This window comes from Amblyomma americanum, chromosome 3 (genome assembly GCF_052857255.1).
Source record: "Amblyomma americanum isolate KBUSLIRL-KWMA chromosome 3, ASM5285725v1, whole genome shotgun sequence".
Taxonomy (NCBI): domain Eukaryota; kingdom Metazoa; phylum Arthropoda; class Arachnida; order Ixodida; family Ixodidae; genus Amblyomma; species Amblyomma americanum.
The window spans coordinates 168,535,957-168,551,598 of NC_135499.1; the positions used below are offsets into that span (position 1 = coordinate 168,535,957).

At 44.2% G+C, this 15,642-nt stretch overlaps 1 protein-coding gene across 5 annotated transcripts in view; it reads right to left on the reverse strand.

Annotated features, from left to right (window-relative positions):
* The window catches only part of LOC144125368 (transmembrane ascorbate-dependent reductase CYB561), a 40,412-nt gene that overhangs the window by 19,845 nt on the left and 4,925 nt on the right, over positions 1-15,642 (reverse strand). Inside the window, exons 1-4 of one of the 5 annotated variants that reach the window (XM_077658688.1) lie at positions 15,236-15,439; positions 9,370-9,593; positions 6,734-6,942; positions 1,327-1,481 (exon numbers count right to left, since the gene is read on the reverse strand). In XM_077658688.1, the coding sequence (XP_077514814.1) occupies positions 1,327-1,481; positions 6,734-6,942; positions 9,370-9,593; positions 15,236-15,336 (689 nt within the window). In that variant the 5' untranslated portion in view covers positions 15,337-15,439. Of the gene's footprint in view, positions 1-1,326; positions 1,482-6,733; positions 6,943-9,369; positions 9,594-10,555; positions 11,190-11,230; positions 11,375-15,235; positions 15,440-15,642 lie in introns of those variants that run through there. The other 4 variants (XM_077658692.1, XM_077658689.1, XM_077658691.1 and 1 more) reach the window with 4 other exon arrangements.

Consider the following 15,642-nt stretch of genomic DNA (forward strand, 5'->3'; position numbering starts at 1 on the left):
GCTCCCGCTGTCCATATTGGCGTCAGTACCACCAGCTCCAGTCTTTTGCGGCTGTCAAAAGGCACGGGAGTTGTGGTAGCGTGTTAGTTGACAGTAGTTGTGGCTTTCGCGTGCTGCCACCGAGCGTGGCAGTTTTAGCACGATGGGCAAGTACGACACGGCTGGGAGTTTGCTGTCGAACACGGCAAGCGTGCGGCGGGAAGGAAATTCAACCTGGCCGAGAAGTGCGTCCGATGATAGTGCAACCAAAAGGATACTTTCAGGAACACAAGCTGCAGAAAGCGCGCTTCCCGAGGCAAGCCGTCCAAGTTTCCCGAACTGGAAGAAGAGCTGTCCTGCTAAGTGATGGAAGCGCGGAACAACGTCTACGCGTTGACAGCGGACATGCTGCGCGACTTGTTGTGGGATGAGCATGCACAAGAGCACAGCACCAGCTCGGAGTCGAAATACTCCACAAGTGATGATTGAACGCAGAACATATGCCACTCACTCCCTGATTGGTGTGTTTTTACTTTAAAAAAAATTTTTTTTTCCCAGATCGCATGTATGGGCTGCACCCTGAAAACTGGTCCTTAAATCAGGAAAAGAAAAGTGCGGCCCTTACTTGCATTTATACGGTATTTCATCTCTAGCTCACCCACATAATGAGCACCAGGACCATGCTTTTGTCACGGAGGTAGTGTTACAAATACTGAGCCACTAGAAGACGAAGTTAGTAACCATGAGGGTTTTTGATGACAACATGGTAATAGGTTCGCGCATAAGCTGAGTTCGTGTTTCAGTCTGTTGTATTCAGACTGCCGCAATACATTCCTTTACACTATATTATACACAGTGTATGCGCACAGCTTACTGCATTTGTCACTATCACCTTTTCTCATTCCAGAAATTTCTGTCTCCCATCCTATAATGCGCAATGTTGCTCTAGCAAGGGACATGTTACTCTTGCCAACCTTTCAAGACTGTTTTTGCTGTTGTTCAAAAATTTCTCTCTCTCAACTGATCAGCTAGCAACACATGTATAGACAGTGCCACAGAAGCTCTTTAGAATAGAAGGTTAATCCCAACAGGTGTCCTGCTTGATCTGCCTCTGTCTCTATTTCTTTGTTAATTACAGATATGCTTTTTGCTCTTTCCATCTCTTTTCCTTTGACAATTATGTTGCCTGAATTTTTATCTGTCACTCATTCCACTAAATGATGCACCAAACTGCTGCCTCACACGGCAACAGGGGTCCTCAAAAAGTTATCAACAACAGAATGCAACTGAAAGAGACAACCATAGTGATATCATTACAGCAGGAAGAGGAAGCCAGTCAGGACTCACAGCACAAAGATGAGCTTTTCCAGGATACCCATCAGAGCAGTGGCCACAGCCAGCACAAAAATGGCCAGGCCAAAATAGACGTGCAGAGGCAGGTACTGTGCTCGCAGCCACTGGCGCACACCAGGAAACAGGAAGGCCACAAAGCCACACAGCAGCTGCAGCGATCACAAATGTCGGCACAACCTTAGTCAAGTGCAAGCAGCCAACACAATAGTAGTAGGAACTGTAACAAACTGCCCAGGCCCATGTTCACACTGCTGTCCCTCGAGAGATTGATACCTTAAATTGCTCACTGATTGGCTGAAGTAGTGAAAGTGGATGTGCCATTCAGCTACACTGCAAAGCAGCATTAGACCAGCCCTGTAAAAATAATGTATGTGTGCACAGCTACTGGAACATAGCTGATTCGGCAACCCTATTTCTTGCTGAATAGCCTCGAATAATGCGAAGAGTGTTGATGTTCTTACAGTCTGGGAAAAATCGCTTGTGGCGTCTAAGAAACATAGACATCACTGCAGTTGTATAGCAGCTGCTATCAAAAGCAAGGATCAAATATTTGATTATTTTTTTTAATGAGCAAAATTATATATGTATTTCCTGATGCATTTCATAAGGATGACTATGGCTTTATTAGCACGGAAATTTTTTTTTTCCAAGTGAATTGTGCTTTTAACTTGAAAAAGCAATTTATGATACTGCAAAGCTAATCGGGCTTGATGTGACTGCACCATTGTACTTCTTGTAGAAATTCAAAGCCACAACTGCTTCCAACTTTAGCCAATCAAAGAGCGTTTCCGTGTCCCTTGAGGGACCGGCCTCTCAAGGGATTGAAGTTTATATGTGGATCCTGCATAGTCACAACAACACTGTCGCAACATGACCTGCTGCTCATTTCGTCAGGCTTAATAATCAGCATAACGCATATGGCTTGTGGATGTAATAAATTGAGCTCAACCCCACCTGAGGTGTGTGATTCTTTGTTATACACTCAGTCATTTCAGCTTTCACTAAACAAATATTATACTAGTATTACATTGTGCTTTACTTGAAATAGAACTCAGAGAGGGCCAAAAACCTTGGTCAAATTATGCATGATTCAAATTACAAGAAAACATTAATACACCTAATGTTGATGCGAGCAAAGTGTGGGTTTGCGAAAACTGAAGTTCAAATTAATGAGAGTCCAGGGTGGCTGCTAATGAATAATGACTTATTGCATTTGTGTGGGTAAAGAGAACCAAGGAAGCATCTACAAACTTGCATATCATGCAAGTATCAAAGGTCATAACTGCCTGCTTATGCAACCACCCTGTTCATCACACTTAGGCATAAAGCCATTCAAATCACCCTGCCACACTCGCATTATCACCAATGTCAACAGAAATGTCTTATGTTTTTGATGCAGACATAGCTAGGAAATACTAGCGAGAGTGCTCATGGGTATACAATGCAGGTACCATTAACACTCTTCCATCACAGGTGCCATTTTTGCACTCAAATATTTAAAGCGTTTCTTTTAATTCAAAGTTAGCACAAATATTTTTGACTAACTTCTGAGGTATGGATGTACAGTTGAACCTCATTGTAACAAAACAGTTTATAAATAAGGGATATAATGAAGGAACCACGATTCCCTTAGAAGCTTTGTCAACACAGGCTATAATGAAGGTACAGCTATAGCGAAGTAATCGCCGGGCCAGTTCAATTTTGTTATAACGAGGTTCAGCTGTATTACCGATACATGAGAATATATCGGGGTTGAATATACTGTCCATGATTTTGGAACACACCATGTGTCTCATAGTCCCATACATTTTAACATGGGGAGCACTCTTCATGGATATTATTTTTTTAGGGTGGCAGCAATAATTTCATGTCACTGCATAATGAAGTAAAATCTACATATGTTCCATCACAGATTTTTTCATTTTTAACAGGTTCACATATCAAAATAAGTTTTGATGAATATCGGCACTTTATAGATGGCACTGAGTCCATAGTACATGAGATACCAGCATCTAATGGAGAGGAGCGCATTTGTGCAAAAGCCTCCACCTTATTAAATAGCATCTGAAATTATGGACACCCTGTAATGGTGTCAGGGCACACAGAGCTGTCTGTTAAACTAGACAAGTTGTTACCACTCTAATAACGCTTTAATAACAGTGAATACTCTCTCAGAATTACCCAAGTACAATCAAATGCTAGTGACTACCACAAAATGACAAGAGAATTAGGAGAGATTCAAAAGGCATTCAATAGCGCATTATAGAGAAGTCTATGGCTAATAGACCCTTAGATGTGCCTTCATGTGTGTTCACACAAAAGACTCACAGCTAAGGTTAGGACTACAGAGATGCAGGTGCAGGTACCTACATGAATACTGTAGTCTTTTCAACGACCAGATGTGACCAATATGTGAGTCATTTCAAGAAGCCTGTGACCTATACATCTTTTGCGCTGCATGTTCAGATGCCACTGTGGGACCTTGTCACAAAATTCGGCGCATATTCAAAAAACCGGCGCAGCGTGGAAGCAATCTCGCCTGTGCGCGCCATAGAAAAATCTGCAACAGTGGAGAAGGAACCCCAGACAGTGCCTAACCAGAGAGCGCCTTACCACTTTGTTCGCCGGCACGGCGCCAAAGGAAACATCTGCGTGCACTGTGGGTTGCTCCAGAAGGTCTGAGTAATTTCTACTCATTGTCGACGGAGAGGGCGTAGTCTTGAGCGTGCTTAAGTGACGCCCTCTCCCCTTCACTCTCACACCAGTGGCGGCACATTGCGAGAAGGCCCTGAAAGGTTCTGGAAACTAGTTTCTATGCATGACCAATGGGGACGCACACTCGGCACAACAAGGAGAAGGAAATTATACAGTTGATACTGTGTGTATGTGCTCGCCTGCCTTGGCGCAAAGAACAAACAGATGTGGAACACGCCTATAAATGAAGGGCACTGACCACTGTCTGTCATCCCGAGCTGCCATTCAAGCTTCGGAGAAGCGCGCCCGCTTGACTCCCGGGTCAACACCACTCGTCCAGCCATAGACCAGCGAGGCAACGTGCGCCAACCTACAGCAGGCTTTGTCATGTTCCTCAGGTCGTCGGACTGTCGCAGTACCCGGTGAACAAATTGTGTTTTGTTTGTCTGTCTCTCTTGGATTAGTGCACTTTAGGTGCAAGGCATTTTGTTGTATTGCAATTTCTCTCGAGTGTTGCTTTGCACGAGTTGCACTCTATTGAAAATCACTTTGTATGTGTTCGTACGAGTGATTGTGGAATTCTCTGTATTGTCTCTTTGCTGCATAAACTTCATTTTGTTTATGAACCTTTGACTCTGACCCATTCTCTGGCTTGCGACCAGCGTGAGCTGGGCACCAAACGACCAACCCCCTTCTCACTTGGTACTAGCTGGTTTCTGGCTGAGCTTGCCACGCTGAGTCGAGGGCATCTCCTTTGAGACCGAGACCGCTACCCCAACACGCTCTAAGGGTGTCTGGGAGTGCACGCTAAAGTGCGCGAAAAGGTGACAGACCTCTTGCGTTCACTTTTATAACTACTCCTGGATGCACACAGCTCCTACCCGCCTAAGAGATTTTCCATTTATAAAAGCCTAAGACAAACATTTTTGCAGTGGCAGAGGTCAGAAAGAAATGGCCTTTTTAAAATGAGGACATGCAAGCAATGTCAAAGAAGTCAAAAACAGTAAGAATCGCACGTGAGGCACACATCTCTCTCAGCAGTTCCAACTCGCGAGGCCAGGCTACAAACAAAACCAACTCTGAGCAGCTGCTTGTCCGCAAAATTGCTGCCGAAGAATTTTATTCCACACAATTATCATTGTGCATACATATTTTGATAGACTAGAAAGCGACGAACTGAGCAGTGGTGCGGGCAGGAGTGTGCGCGCCAGGCTGTCTGCCATTAAATCATCCTGTAACAATCTGTCATCTCATCTCAGTCACCGCCTTGCCGTCACATAACAATATGAAAGGTGTACAAATACAGCCTCTAAATTACAGCTGACTCTCAAAAATTTGATCTTCGGAAATGAAAACTTGTTTGTAAGTAAAGAGAGCAGCCTTTTTAATACATTTCATATTGAAGGGACCAAAGAGTTCAAAGTAAAAAGGTTTGAATAAACTGGACGTTCAAACTCTGAAATGTGAGGCTTAATGCCCCAGAACGACACCAGCTATGAGGGATGCCATAGTGGAAGGCTCCAGATTAATTTAGGCCACCTGGGGTTTTTTAACGTGCACTATGATCGCACACCTCAAAGGTGATCTTGTATTTCACCTCCATTAAAACATGGCTGCCAAAGCCCTACTCGAAGCCTGCCTTGGGATCAGCTGCCGAATGCCAAAGGTACTGAGCCACCATAGCGGGTGCAAGTACAAATTAAGCAAGCTTGAATTAATTAGATTTCGTTGTACATCGCATCTAGATGACTCATTTGAACTGAAATGCTTTGCACATGGCGTATTAATAACCTTTTTTCCTCAGTATTTATCACTCAGCAATGGAACGACCCCTGTTCATGAGCAGATAGCAAAATTCATCATCAACCTCATTTCACACTATGAAAAGCCACGAGTTTCTTTTGTCTTGATATCTGCGCATCTGTCTGAACAAGATCCGCACTTAACAAATAATTTGACGTGTTTGTTTTGTTCGTCACACCTTGCCACAAGAAATATAAAATCATTCCCTTGTGCATAGCAGATGGGAACAAGCACAACCATTGAAAATTTTCTACAATGCAAAACAGACTATAAATAAACTTGAAAAAGTAAGGAAAGCATACCCTTGAATTATCTATCGATGTATTTTCTCACAGCCATCAATTTAGTGTCTAGGTTGCTATAAAAAAAAAGCAAACACTGATTTACATTAAAATAGGAGCAGCATCCTTTTCTTTAACACGTCATTACGAATCTTTCAGGCCCACAATAAGCTGAAGTAATAGCCCTGTGTAAACACTGGACTACGTAAATGATGAAGAATAAACCTGGCAACAAAGGTATTCAGCTGCCTATCTGTTAAAATCCCCCAAGCGTAATAAGGAATGTCAGTGGAACAACCATAACTGATTGGGTATGGACAAGAACTAAAATGGTATTAAGTCGCTCCTGTGCCATAAACATGACTGCAATGTAGTTTCCTTGTGCACTTGATACTTCCTATGCAAACTTTACACATTAGTGTGCACCCCCATCACCAGCTCTCAGTGCCAGGAATGAAATCCATCATGAGCAATGCAGACTTACACCGAGACAGATGCTTTTACTCAACACATGATGCTGAGATGCCGGAAATTCGGCTGATCAGAGTATAGGTAGCCTTGAATGGTAAAGCAATAGGAAACATGAGCTCGAACTTTGGAAAAAACATAACCAACGGAGTCACCTGTGCGGAGAAGAGGATGACGGTAAGCAGCCCCATCCAGCTGTGCAGCGAATAGAGGTTGGCAATGGGTGGGCTGGCCAGATTATGCGAGTCGAAGGCAGTCTTCAAGGCCACCACAGAAGACAGGAAAGCCAGAGCGTGCAGGGCTCCATGCAGCAGCTTGAGGCGTGACTTGCGCTCGCTCCTCAGGGCACGGTACACAAGGATGCCTGCATGCAGGCCCAGAAATATTAACGTGCAGCCAATTTTTAAAGACAGAAATGCATTCTAAGGATTGCACGGCAGATTTTCACCCCCTTTTGCATCCACACTTTGCAGCAACATTGTTGCGTCTGTCCTGCAGAGTTGACCTGGATAACGAGAAAGGCCACCCCTGTTTTTGTGCACTGCATACATGACAGCACAGGTAGAAGGATAGGGTAACCCCGTTTCGTTATCCAGGTAAGCCTGAAAAATAGGAGGATATGAAGGAAACCCTAGTAGATGAAGAAGAAGATGACCGCCTCGACAGAACACAAGCTCTTTTGGGCAATCGGTCGGAATATGTTTCCGCAACGGTTGCATCAAGCATTTTAAGCATGTGCATCTGCAATTTCTTCTTTAGTAAAGCAAATTCTAAATTTCACAGCCATCTGCAAAAGCAGAAATAGACAGACACTGGCATAAAGGAAGTTGCCAGTGTTTCAATCAACAGAACATTTTTTTAGTTAAGCAACTGAATTAGCAGCTAGTTATGGGCTTATAGCATGTAACAAAGGCCATCGTGCACCAAACACAGGGTTTTATTTAAAACGTTTGCATCTTTTCAGACGTCGCCTCTATGGGTTTGCTGGAACAGCTTGTAATTTTTTTTTTTTTCAAATTTTCATCCCGGTTAAAAAAGAAGGCCCCCTTTTAGTCTAGTTTTAAATGAAAAAATAATGGCTCATTACTGTTCCAGCCAGTTTATATGCTTGTAGAGAAAGGCAGCATGCTTCTAAAGAAGTGCACTGAGGATAAAGAGCAGCACATGAGCCAGTGTGTGCAAGGAAAGTCTATAAAATCAAGATCACTCTAAGCCAACCTGTGTGACAACTATCAGAGGTGATTTCTAATTGCTTGTAACGTTCAAGATTGCACCTTTTATTTCTCTCCAACATTCTGAAGAGGGTAAACGTTCATTGAGTGAGCCTTTTCTCTATATCACTAAACACTACGCAGCTGCTGTTGCAAGAGGCACTCACGTGAAAGATGCATTGAGCCACTGTTGGGCTGTCTTAAAACACTGAGCTGGCCTGTCAGTGTGCTAAGTGCAACACATGCTAAGAGATACTTAGAGGAACACTGAATTCAAACAGTAGTTGGCCTGTATCGACAAACTACGGCACCCTACGGCATACAGTTGTCACCATCACTGGCCGATTTTGCAAGTAAACTATTTTTGTCGACACGCAATTTCGGGTGCGACTCCCAAAGGGTATGCTTTACCATCCTTCACTTTAAAATGGCCCTTTTCAGTGTAAATGTCATGAGGTTCAATTGAGTGGCAGGTAAATGTTTAAATTCAATTTTCTCAGCCATAAATGCATCTCTGTTTCAAGACAAATGGTAACATACCCAGAGCCAAAGAATCAATTTTTGCTGACCGTAATAATTCTATGGAGTTGCCCCCAGAGTCTCTTTAAGCATCACAACCTGCTTTGCGCATTCAGTGTATCGACAAAACGACAAAGCCAGGTGAAGTCATGCGGTATCCATCTAGGTGATAGCTGCTGCAGAAGTGACTGAATATTTATGAAATTCGTCCCCCCATCAGCAATTAGATAAGTCCATGAAATTTGATAAAGTATTTGGTGCAGAGCTATCTGTGTATCACAGAAGAGAGAAATACTTTTACCAGGGGGCCTGCCTTTTTCCAAGCTGCAGAAGATACCACAACCAGGCAGCCACATCACCACAGGACAGATAGATCACAAACACATTCTTTTTTTTTTTTTTTCAAATATCATATGGTTTGGACCCCACATAATTCAGCTGATTGATTTCTTTTATGTCCACATTTCTGACATATGGATACAATACTGGTGAGACCCAATCTTATTTTAATAATTTGGTGTTATTTAGCGTGTGCTACCACTGCGCCATACATGAGCGGGTTTGCATTTTGCACCCGCTGCAGTGCATTCACTATGGCAAGGATCAATATATACAGATGTCCTTTGTAGCAAATGACATTTGTGCGTAATTCATTTGCCTCCTGTTTGGCCGCTGTGGTCAGAAAATTATTTCACACATTTTAACAAAAAAAAAATTAAAGCCATACACTAAGGTACCATACGGCACATAATTCAGATCTTTTCTTGCTATCCTAAGTCAGCCAGAGAAGAAAAGGCAAAGTATGGCAATGAAGCGAAAAAAAGACAACACGAATGAGTTCAAATGAGCTCTTAATAAATGCCGTGGGAAGATAGTGCTTTTTTTTTTTTACCCATTTGTCAGATATGTGGGTTACAGCCAGCCAGTGTTTAAAAACAGTTTGCATTCATTCACCCACTGTTTGCATAGAGGGAACATTTCCTGAATACACTCATCTGGGCACAACATCTGACTACCCAGCAGGTGGAGCAGGTTCTATCCACACACGCCTGTTTGCTTACCATTCCCATAGAGGAAGATCATGCCCAGAACCATGAAAACGGGGTGGTAGTTGAACTCTGTCTTTGGGTTGCTGGGCCCAGAGAAGCCGCCCATGTAGTGGCTGGTCCACACCACCACCATCAGGACACAGCCCAGTCCGAGTAGCTGGGCCAATCCATAGCCAAGGGTGAACCCTCGCAGGTCTTGGCCGCCGCTCAGGTCGCGATCATACGGCTCCATCTTCCTGCCAGCCCACGGATGAATAATGACAGCACAGGTCATCGCACAAACCTGACTCATGCCACATATGAGCGCAGGATACATTAACAGTAAGGTAACTAGCATAAAAACAATTACAACTGATATCAGCAGAACGAAAACATGAACTATAGTGTGTACTTGAACTTACTTGCGTGTATGCTAGCTTTAATTATTTGGCAAGAATGCACCACACCTGACATTACCATTACATTCTGATCAGCCTGGCACTAAAAATGAACTGCTCCGTGCTACAATTAATGAACCTGCTCAATTCACCGACACTGCTCAGCAATACCCTTTCCCTCAGATATGCATCATCAGACAGTGCTGTCAGCAGTAGAGCTGAGCCATTCTGCAGGACTTCTTGAAACTAAGCCAAACTTTATGCTTATCTACAGAGATAAAAGACCACAACTACAGTCAACAAACTGTGCACTTAATCAAATACATCACCTACATTCCTCTTATTCAAGAGAGGTCATTCCTGAGGAGTAAAATAAGCGATGTGCATTCTTTCATGGAGAGTAATGCAGGCTCAGGATATGCAACGTGGAAAGAAATGACTGGTGAATCTACTAAGCCAACACTGGGCACTCTTATGAGTGCCGCACTCAAACGGATGACATATGACGCTGGAAGCTGTAGCTGGCGTGTACTCAATTTTGCAGCCGCACAAGCTGCAATGGCAATAAGTCACATGTGACAGAAGCAGCTGTTCCCATCAGCTCAAGTAAAGAAGATGAATGGGCAGGCCTCTACCGACACAGGTTTTTGCACATTTTCAGCACTGCTCTGCTGGAAATCGTGTGTAGAATGCGGTCTTTCCAGTCCTTTTTTCAATAAGAATGCTGTTACAGATGAAGAGTTTTAAGAAATTTCCATCAAATAACATCTATGCTCAAGCGCACTATTTCTTGCGTATCTTCGCTCGTTCAATCAACGTACCCGAGCCCTGTAGAAAGGTTGTCTTGAAACAGTCAGTTAAGATAATTATAGAAAATACACAGAAATGTCTCAAGTACTAAACACAGGGAAAAAGGTTGAATAACATATGCGCTTATTCCTTCTCCCATTCAGTCAATGCTGCAATCTCGAAAACAGTACTCATTTGCACTAGAGGCCAGTCCTTTTTCATAGAGCAACAATGTAAATAAAACACGAGGTTCACATGCAGTCAAGGCGCAGCACCAGAATGTTAGCAATCAAAACCATGCCCACATTGTTGCGTCTTGAAGTAACACATATTCGCAGTCGCCAGCACCACGAGAGTTTACGGCCACCCTCTTATTTGACATCGCTGAAGACGTCAGCTGCTACGGCGTCTTGCGCGTCCAACAAAAACAAACACCGCCACACTGCGATGAAACCTCTGACATTCAACACACTGGTAGCTAGTTCTCAGCGTACAAAACTCAGCCGACCACACGCCAGCGTTCCGAGCCCGATTTACACGTCTTCCTGTGTTGTTTACAAGAGGCCGGTGGGACGAAACAGGTGGCACAGAGAGGGGAAACGGTCACGGAAGCAACCATATGCTTCGAAACCTGTAGCGCCCATCCGAACGAGAGAGGGAGAAGAGGAAGCAGCTCGCGCTCGCACATTAGCGGTTTGACATCATACCGGTAGGAGGTAGCTGCTGCTCCCCGCGGTGACGATAAGATGGCCACTTGAACGGGAAAGAGATTAGTACTTTGTCGAGAACGGACAGCGCAGACGAGCTGTTGAGCGCCTTCTCCACTGCAGCGGTCGAGATCAGAGTCGACTTTTTTGTTTTGGTTAGATACCGCTGCCAAATTTGGCAGAAGAGCGGTGTAGTTGTCTATCTCAAGGAAAGATGGAGCCACAAGGCAAGTTTTAGTAATTTTCGCGCGTTTGCGAGCATTTTTCAAATACTACGTTTATCGGCATCTTTGATTAGACCGCCTTGCACAGTGATAAGACTTCTTCTGCAGGGCCCTTCGCAAGTGTATTGATTGTGGGCTGGCTGCTTAGCCGCAACACCTAGCAAGAGTGCAGTAAATACTATAATCTTTCCCATTCTGCGATAAATTCGAGCTCGCTTAATGATCGAATATCTGCGTGGTTTATTTGAACTTAAGGCCTGGTCCTAATTTTTTCCCATCAACATCAAGCATGCTAAAAAGGCTTCCCTCAATTCGGGCTCCGCATAGTTATAAAAATGAAAACTCGATAATTAGAGTTCGAATTAGTATCGAGAGTCGACTGTACAAAGTTTTTGCTTGTGTATGCCAATATATTTATTGTTCCCACCCTTGACCGAGGCTATAGCTCCTACGAAAAACCCATAAGCAGTTGCCCGACCGGCCCTTTATATTCCCTCTCCAACTTTCAGCCCAGGGCCGAAAACAAAATGAGAGAGAGAGCGTGGTTATTGACGAAAAAGAAAGTTGTCTGGCGCATGCAACTGTCCACCGAGCTGAGTGGTTTGTGGTTGTGATTTATGAGGTTTAACGTCCCAATGGGGCTCAGGCTATGAAGGACTCAGTAATGGAGGCTCAGGATAACTTCGGCCCCCTGAGGTTCTTCGATGTGCACTGACGTCGCGCAGCTAGCACTTCGCCAACATTGGAATGCGACCGCTGCGGCCGGGATCAAACCTGCGCCATTCGCGTCAGCCGAGCTATGTGGTATCACAGCATCTGCGCCAGGCTGGGGTAGGGGAAATGGTGATATTAAAACAAGAGAAATGACAGTCGAAGAGGGGGGACACGCAGATCATCGCGCTCTTTTGCCCTCCTGTAATTGAGATGAGGGATAGGAAAGGGATCGAAGTGGGTAAATTCCTTGCAGCGACCCTCCCCTTGTTTCTTTCTCGTCTATTAACCCCTCACCCTTCTTGCTTACATTTCCAAGACCGTTTAGAGTTTAAAAAAAATGGAAAAAAAAGAGGAATGTGCCCGTCCCAGCCCCGTGAAAACAGCCAGTTGCCAGGGGTATCAAATCATAGCCAAATATCCTAGCTAACTTTTCAGTGCTGGCGAGGGATGGCCGTAGCAAGTTCTTGTTTTAGATGTCCTGATTATCCGGTGGATACCCCTTCGGGTGACATTATACGGACACTAACTTGATAGGCATATTCCTTTTGCAAAGATGTCCAGACAAGTTATCCAGAGGATATCCCGCTCTGGTGATATCGAGGAAATTTACTTCAATTACGTCTCATTACGTTTGAGCAGCGCGCTATGAAAAGAAAAAGCGGGCAGAGTGGGTGAGGGAACAAACGCAGGTTAATGACATTCTATTCGAAATCAATAGAAAGAAATGGGCTTGGGCAGGGCATGTAATGGGAAGGTAAGATAATCGATGGCCCTTAAGGGTAACGTACTGAATTCCAAGGGAAGAGAAGCGTAGCAGGGGGCGGCAGAAAGTTAGGTGGGTGGATTGCGGGTATAGGGTGGCCGCAGTTGGCACAGGACAGGGTAATTTGGGGAGATATGGGAGCGGCCTGCAGCGGGCGCAGTCGGGCTGATGATGACGATAATGATGATGACGTTTGCATAATGTTTGCGACAAAGATGGCAGAGTGTACTCTTGTCTTTTTTTTCTAATAGAAGATATTTTCAAGGAGGTCCTCGAATTTTCAGTTCTCGTTTGCGTCATCACAGATTCATAATTGAATGAAATGATCTCGCTTAACGAAAAAGAGTCACTGGCGCCAAAAGGATCGAGGGTCTTAGATTTGGTGCATATAAGCTCGTAGAAATTATTCGTTCTGTGGATGTGTGCTCAATATTTTGGAGCTGCGTAACTTCTGGCTTGTAGCCTGATCTGTGTTTCGAAAATGCTTGTTGAGCAGACAAGGAAACGGAAATGGGGATTTCCTTATGACACTCATACTAGCTACTACTGCGAAAGAAGCCAACAGTCACCGAAACCAAGGAGTGCGTGGAAATGTTTCTTTTTATTTGTATTAATATGGTATTAATCAAGGGAAATTAGTGTAATTATATAATCGCTGAAAGATAAATAGTTAGAAAGTGGCAGAAAAACGACCACATGCCGCCGGTGGGTTCCGAACCCGCGACCTCCGAATTTCACTGCCGGTGCTCTACCAACTCAGCTACGGCGGCGACTATCCAATCTTCTTAAGCTTACGTTAGGTTACTGTTAATGTTAGGTTAGGTTAGAAGAGTGGACCGCCGCCGCACCGGACGTGAAATTAGGAGGTCGTGGGTTTGGATCCCACCGGCATGTGGTTGTTTTTGCTGCTGGTTTTCAATTATTTATTTTTCACCGATAAAATAATTACACTAATTTCCCCTTAATCAACACTGCAAATTAATGCAAGAAAAGAGAAACATTCCCATGTGTTCCTTGGTGTCCGTGACTGTTGTCTTCTGCCGCATGTGCTTACGCTTGATGTTAGACATGTTCGCCTTAACAACGTGTCATGCTATGCAGATTTCCCCCCGTAAAAATGTCAGCACTGGGCCAAGCTACTACACTATTGTAATTAGCTGTAGTTATTTCTCTTGTAAATGTAAATTATCCTTCGCAAATATTTTTCACGTGAGTCGAGTAAGCTTTCTTCTCTTGGGTCCATAAAAATCCTCGGTGAAATTTTCCGTTATTTGACCAATAACCAATATGTCCTTGTTAAGACCTACGAAAATCCTCCGGGACTTCCTATACAGACCTCCCTTGGATACAGAAAGTGCGACCAAAAGGATATGTGAGGCATGTCTGCGGGAGTTTCTCCGCACTTTCTGGGGATATCAGCATGTCCTATTTCGAAGGGACATCCTTTGGGCGTCAATGTTGTCACTGGAAGGGAGCTCCGAATATAACATTAATTTTGCAAAATTGTTATGTGCGCTGCAGAAACGTCTCATTTTTCAGTAAACGCTGTGCTAATGTTAAATATTAACAAATAATGTTATATCTTGTGTTGTAAATATTGGTTTAAAGTTTAAATTAGACATTTACTTATGCAGTGATCTAATTAATACCAGTATAATGGTAAAATCCTAACTATAAAGCAGCATTGTGTCCCAAAACTTTCCCCATTGCCACCGTCGTGATTCAATGGTTGTGGTGCTCGGCAGCTGACCTGAAGGACGCGGGTTCGATCCCTGGCCGCGGAAGGGTAGCATTTCGACGGGGGCGAAATGCTAGAGGCCAATGTACTGTGCTATGTAAGTGCACATTAAAGAAACCCAGGTGGTCGAAGTTTCCGGAGCCCTCCACTACGTCGTCCCTCATAGCCCGAATCGCTTTGGGACGTTAAACCCCATAAAACAAACCAAACCAAACTTTTCTCACTGTTCGTGCGGGCTGGGCGCTATTATTTTTAATTCTTTTTTTGACCCACTCTGCTATATGTTCGTGCAGTAATTATATATGCATGTTCTTAAACAGCTGGTGGACCGGGTCCGAATAGTGGCACAGGCTGCTGGAGCCCTGGACTGAGTGCCCCACTCTTCACTGTTGGACCATAATACAATAAAGTTTCTTCCTCCTCTTCCTCTTTCGACTTTAATTCTGCAAGTCAAAGACTGTCCAAACCAGCGCACTGAAACTCGATTTCCACAAAGCTGCTGCATCGATCAGCGACAGCGTTATATAAAGCAATGTTCAAAACTTTCTTGCACTGCATTTTCTTACCAAGATGCCGGTGAAATGAAGAACTCATGACGTCGCCCATATGAGAACCTGCTGCACCAACGCTGCAGATGACGGACGCAGCGACATCGCGATGCCATCATGAGTTGCGGCGGCGATGGCTGGCCCGCCGAAGCACCGGAGGGGCTCGGACAAGGCAGGAAGTGTGACTATTCGATAAAATTTTCCCTGATCCAAAAAGCTAGACTAATACAAATCAGAGCTTGAACTACTACAGTCTAAGCCAATTTCATCGCAAGCAGAATACGATGCAAGAAGGATCAGCGTTGCAGTACTGCGGTATCGTGTTTATGAGGCGAGAGATCGAGCATCGAGATGAGACACGAAGCAAGAGTCCGTCCGCGCACAGCGCGGGGTTCCCTGAAGAAGCGATAAGGGCACCGAAAAGA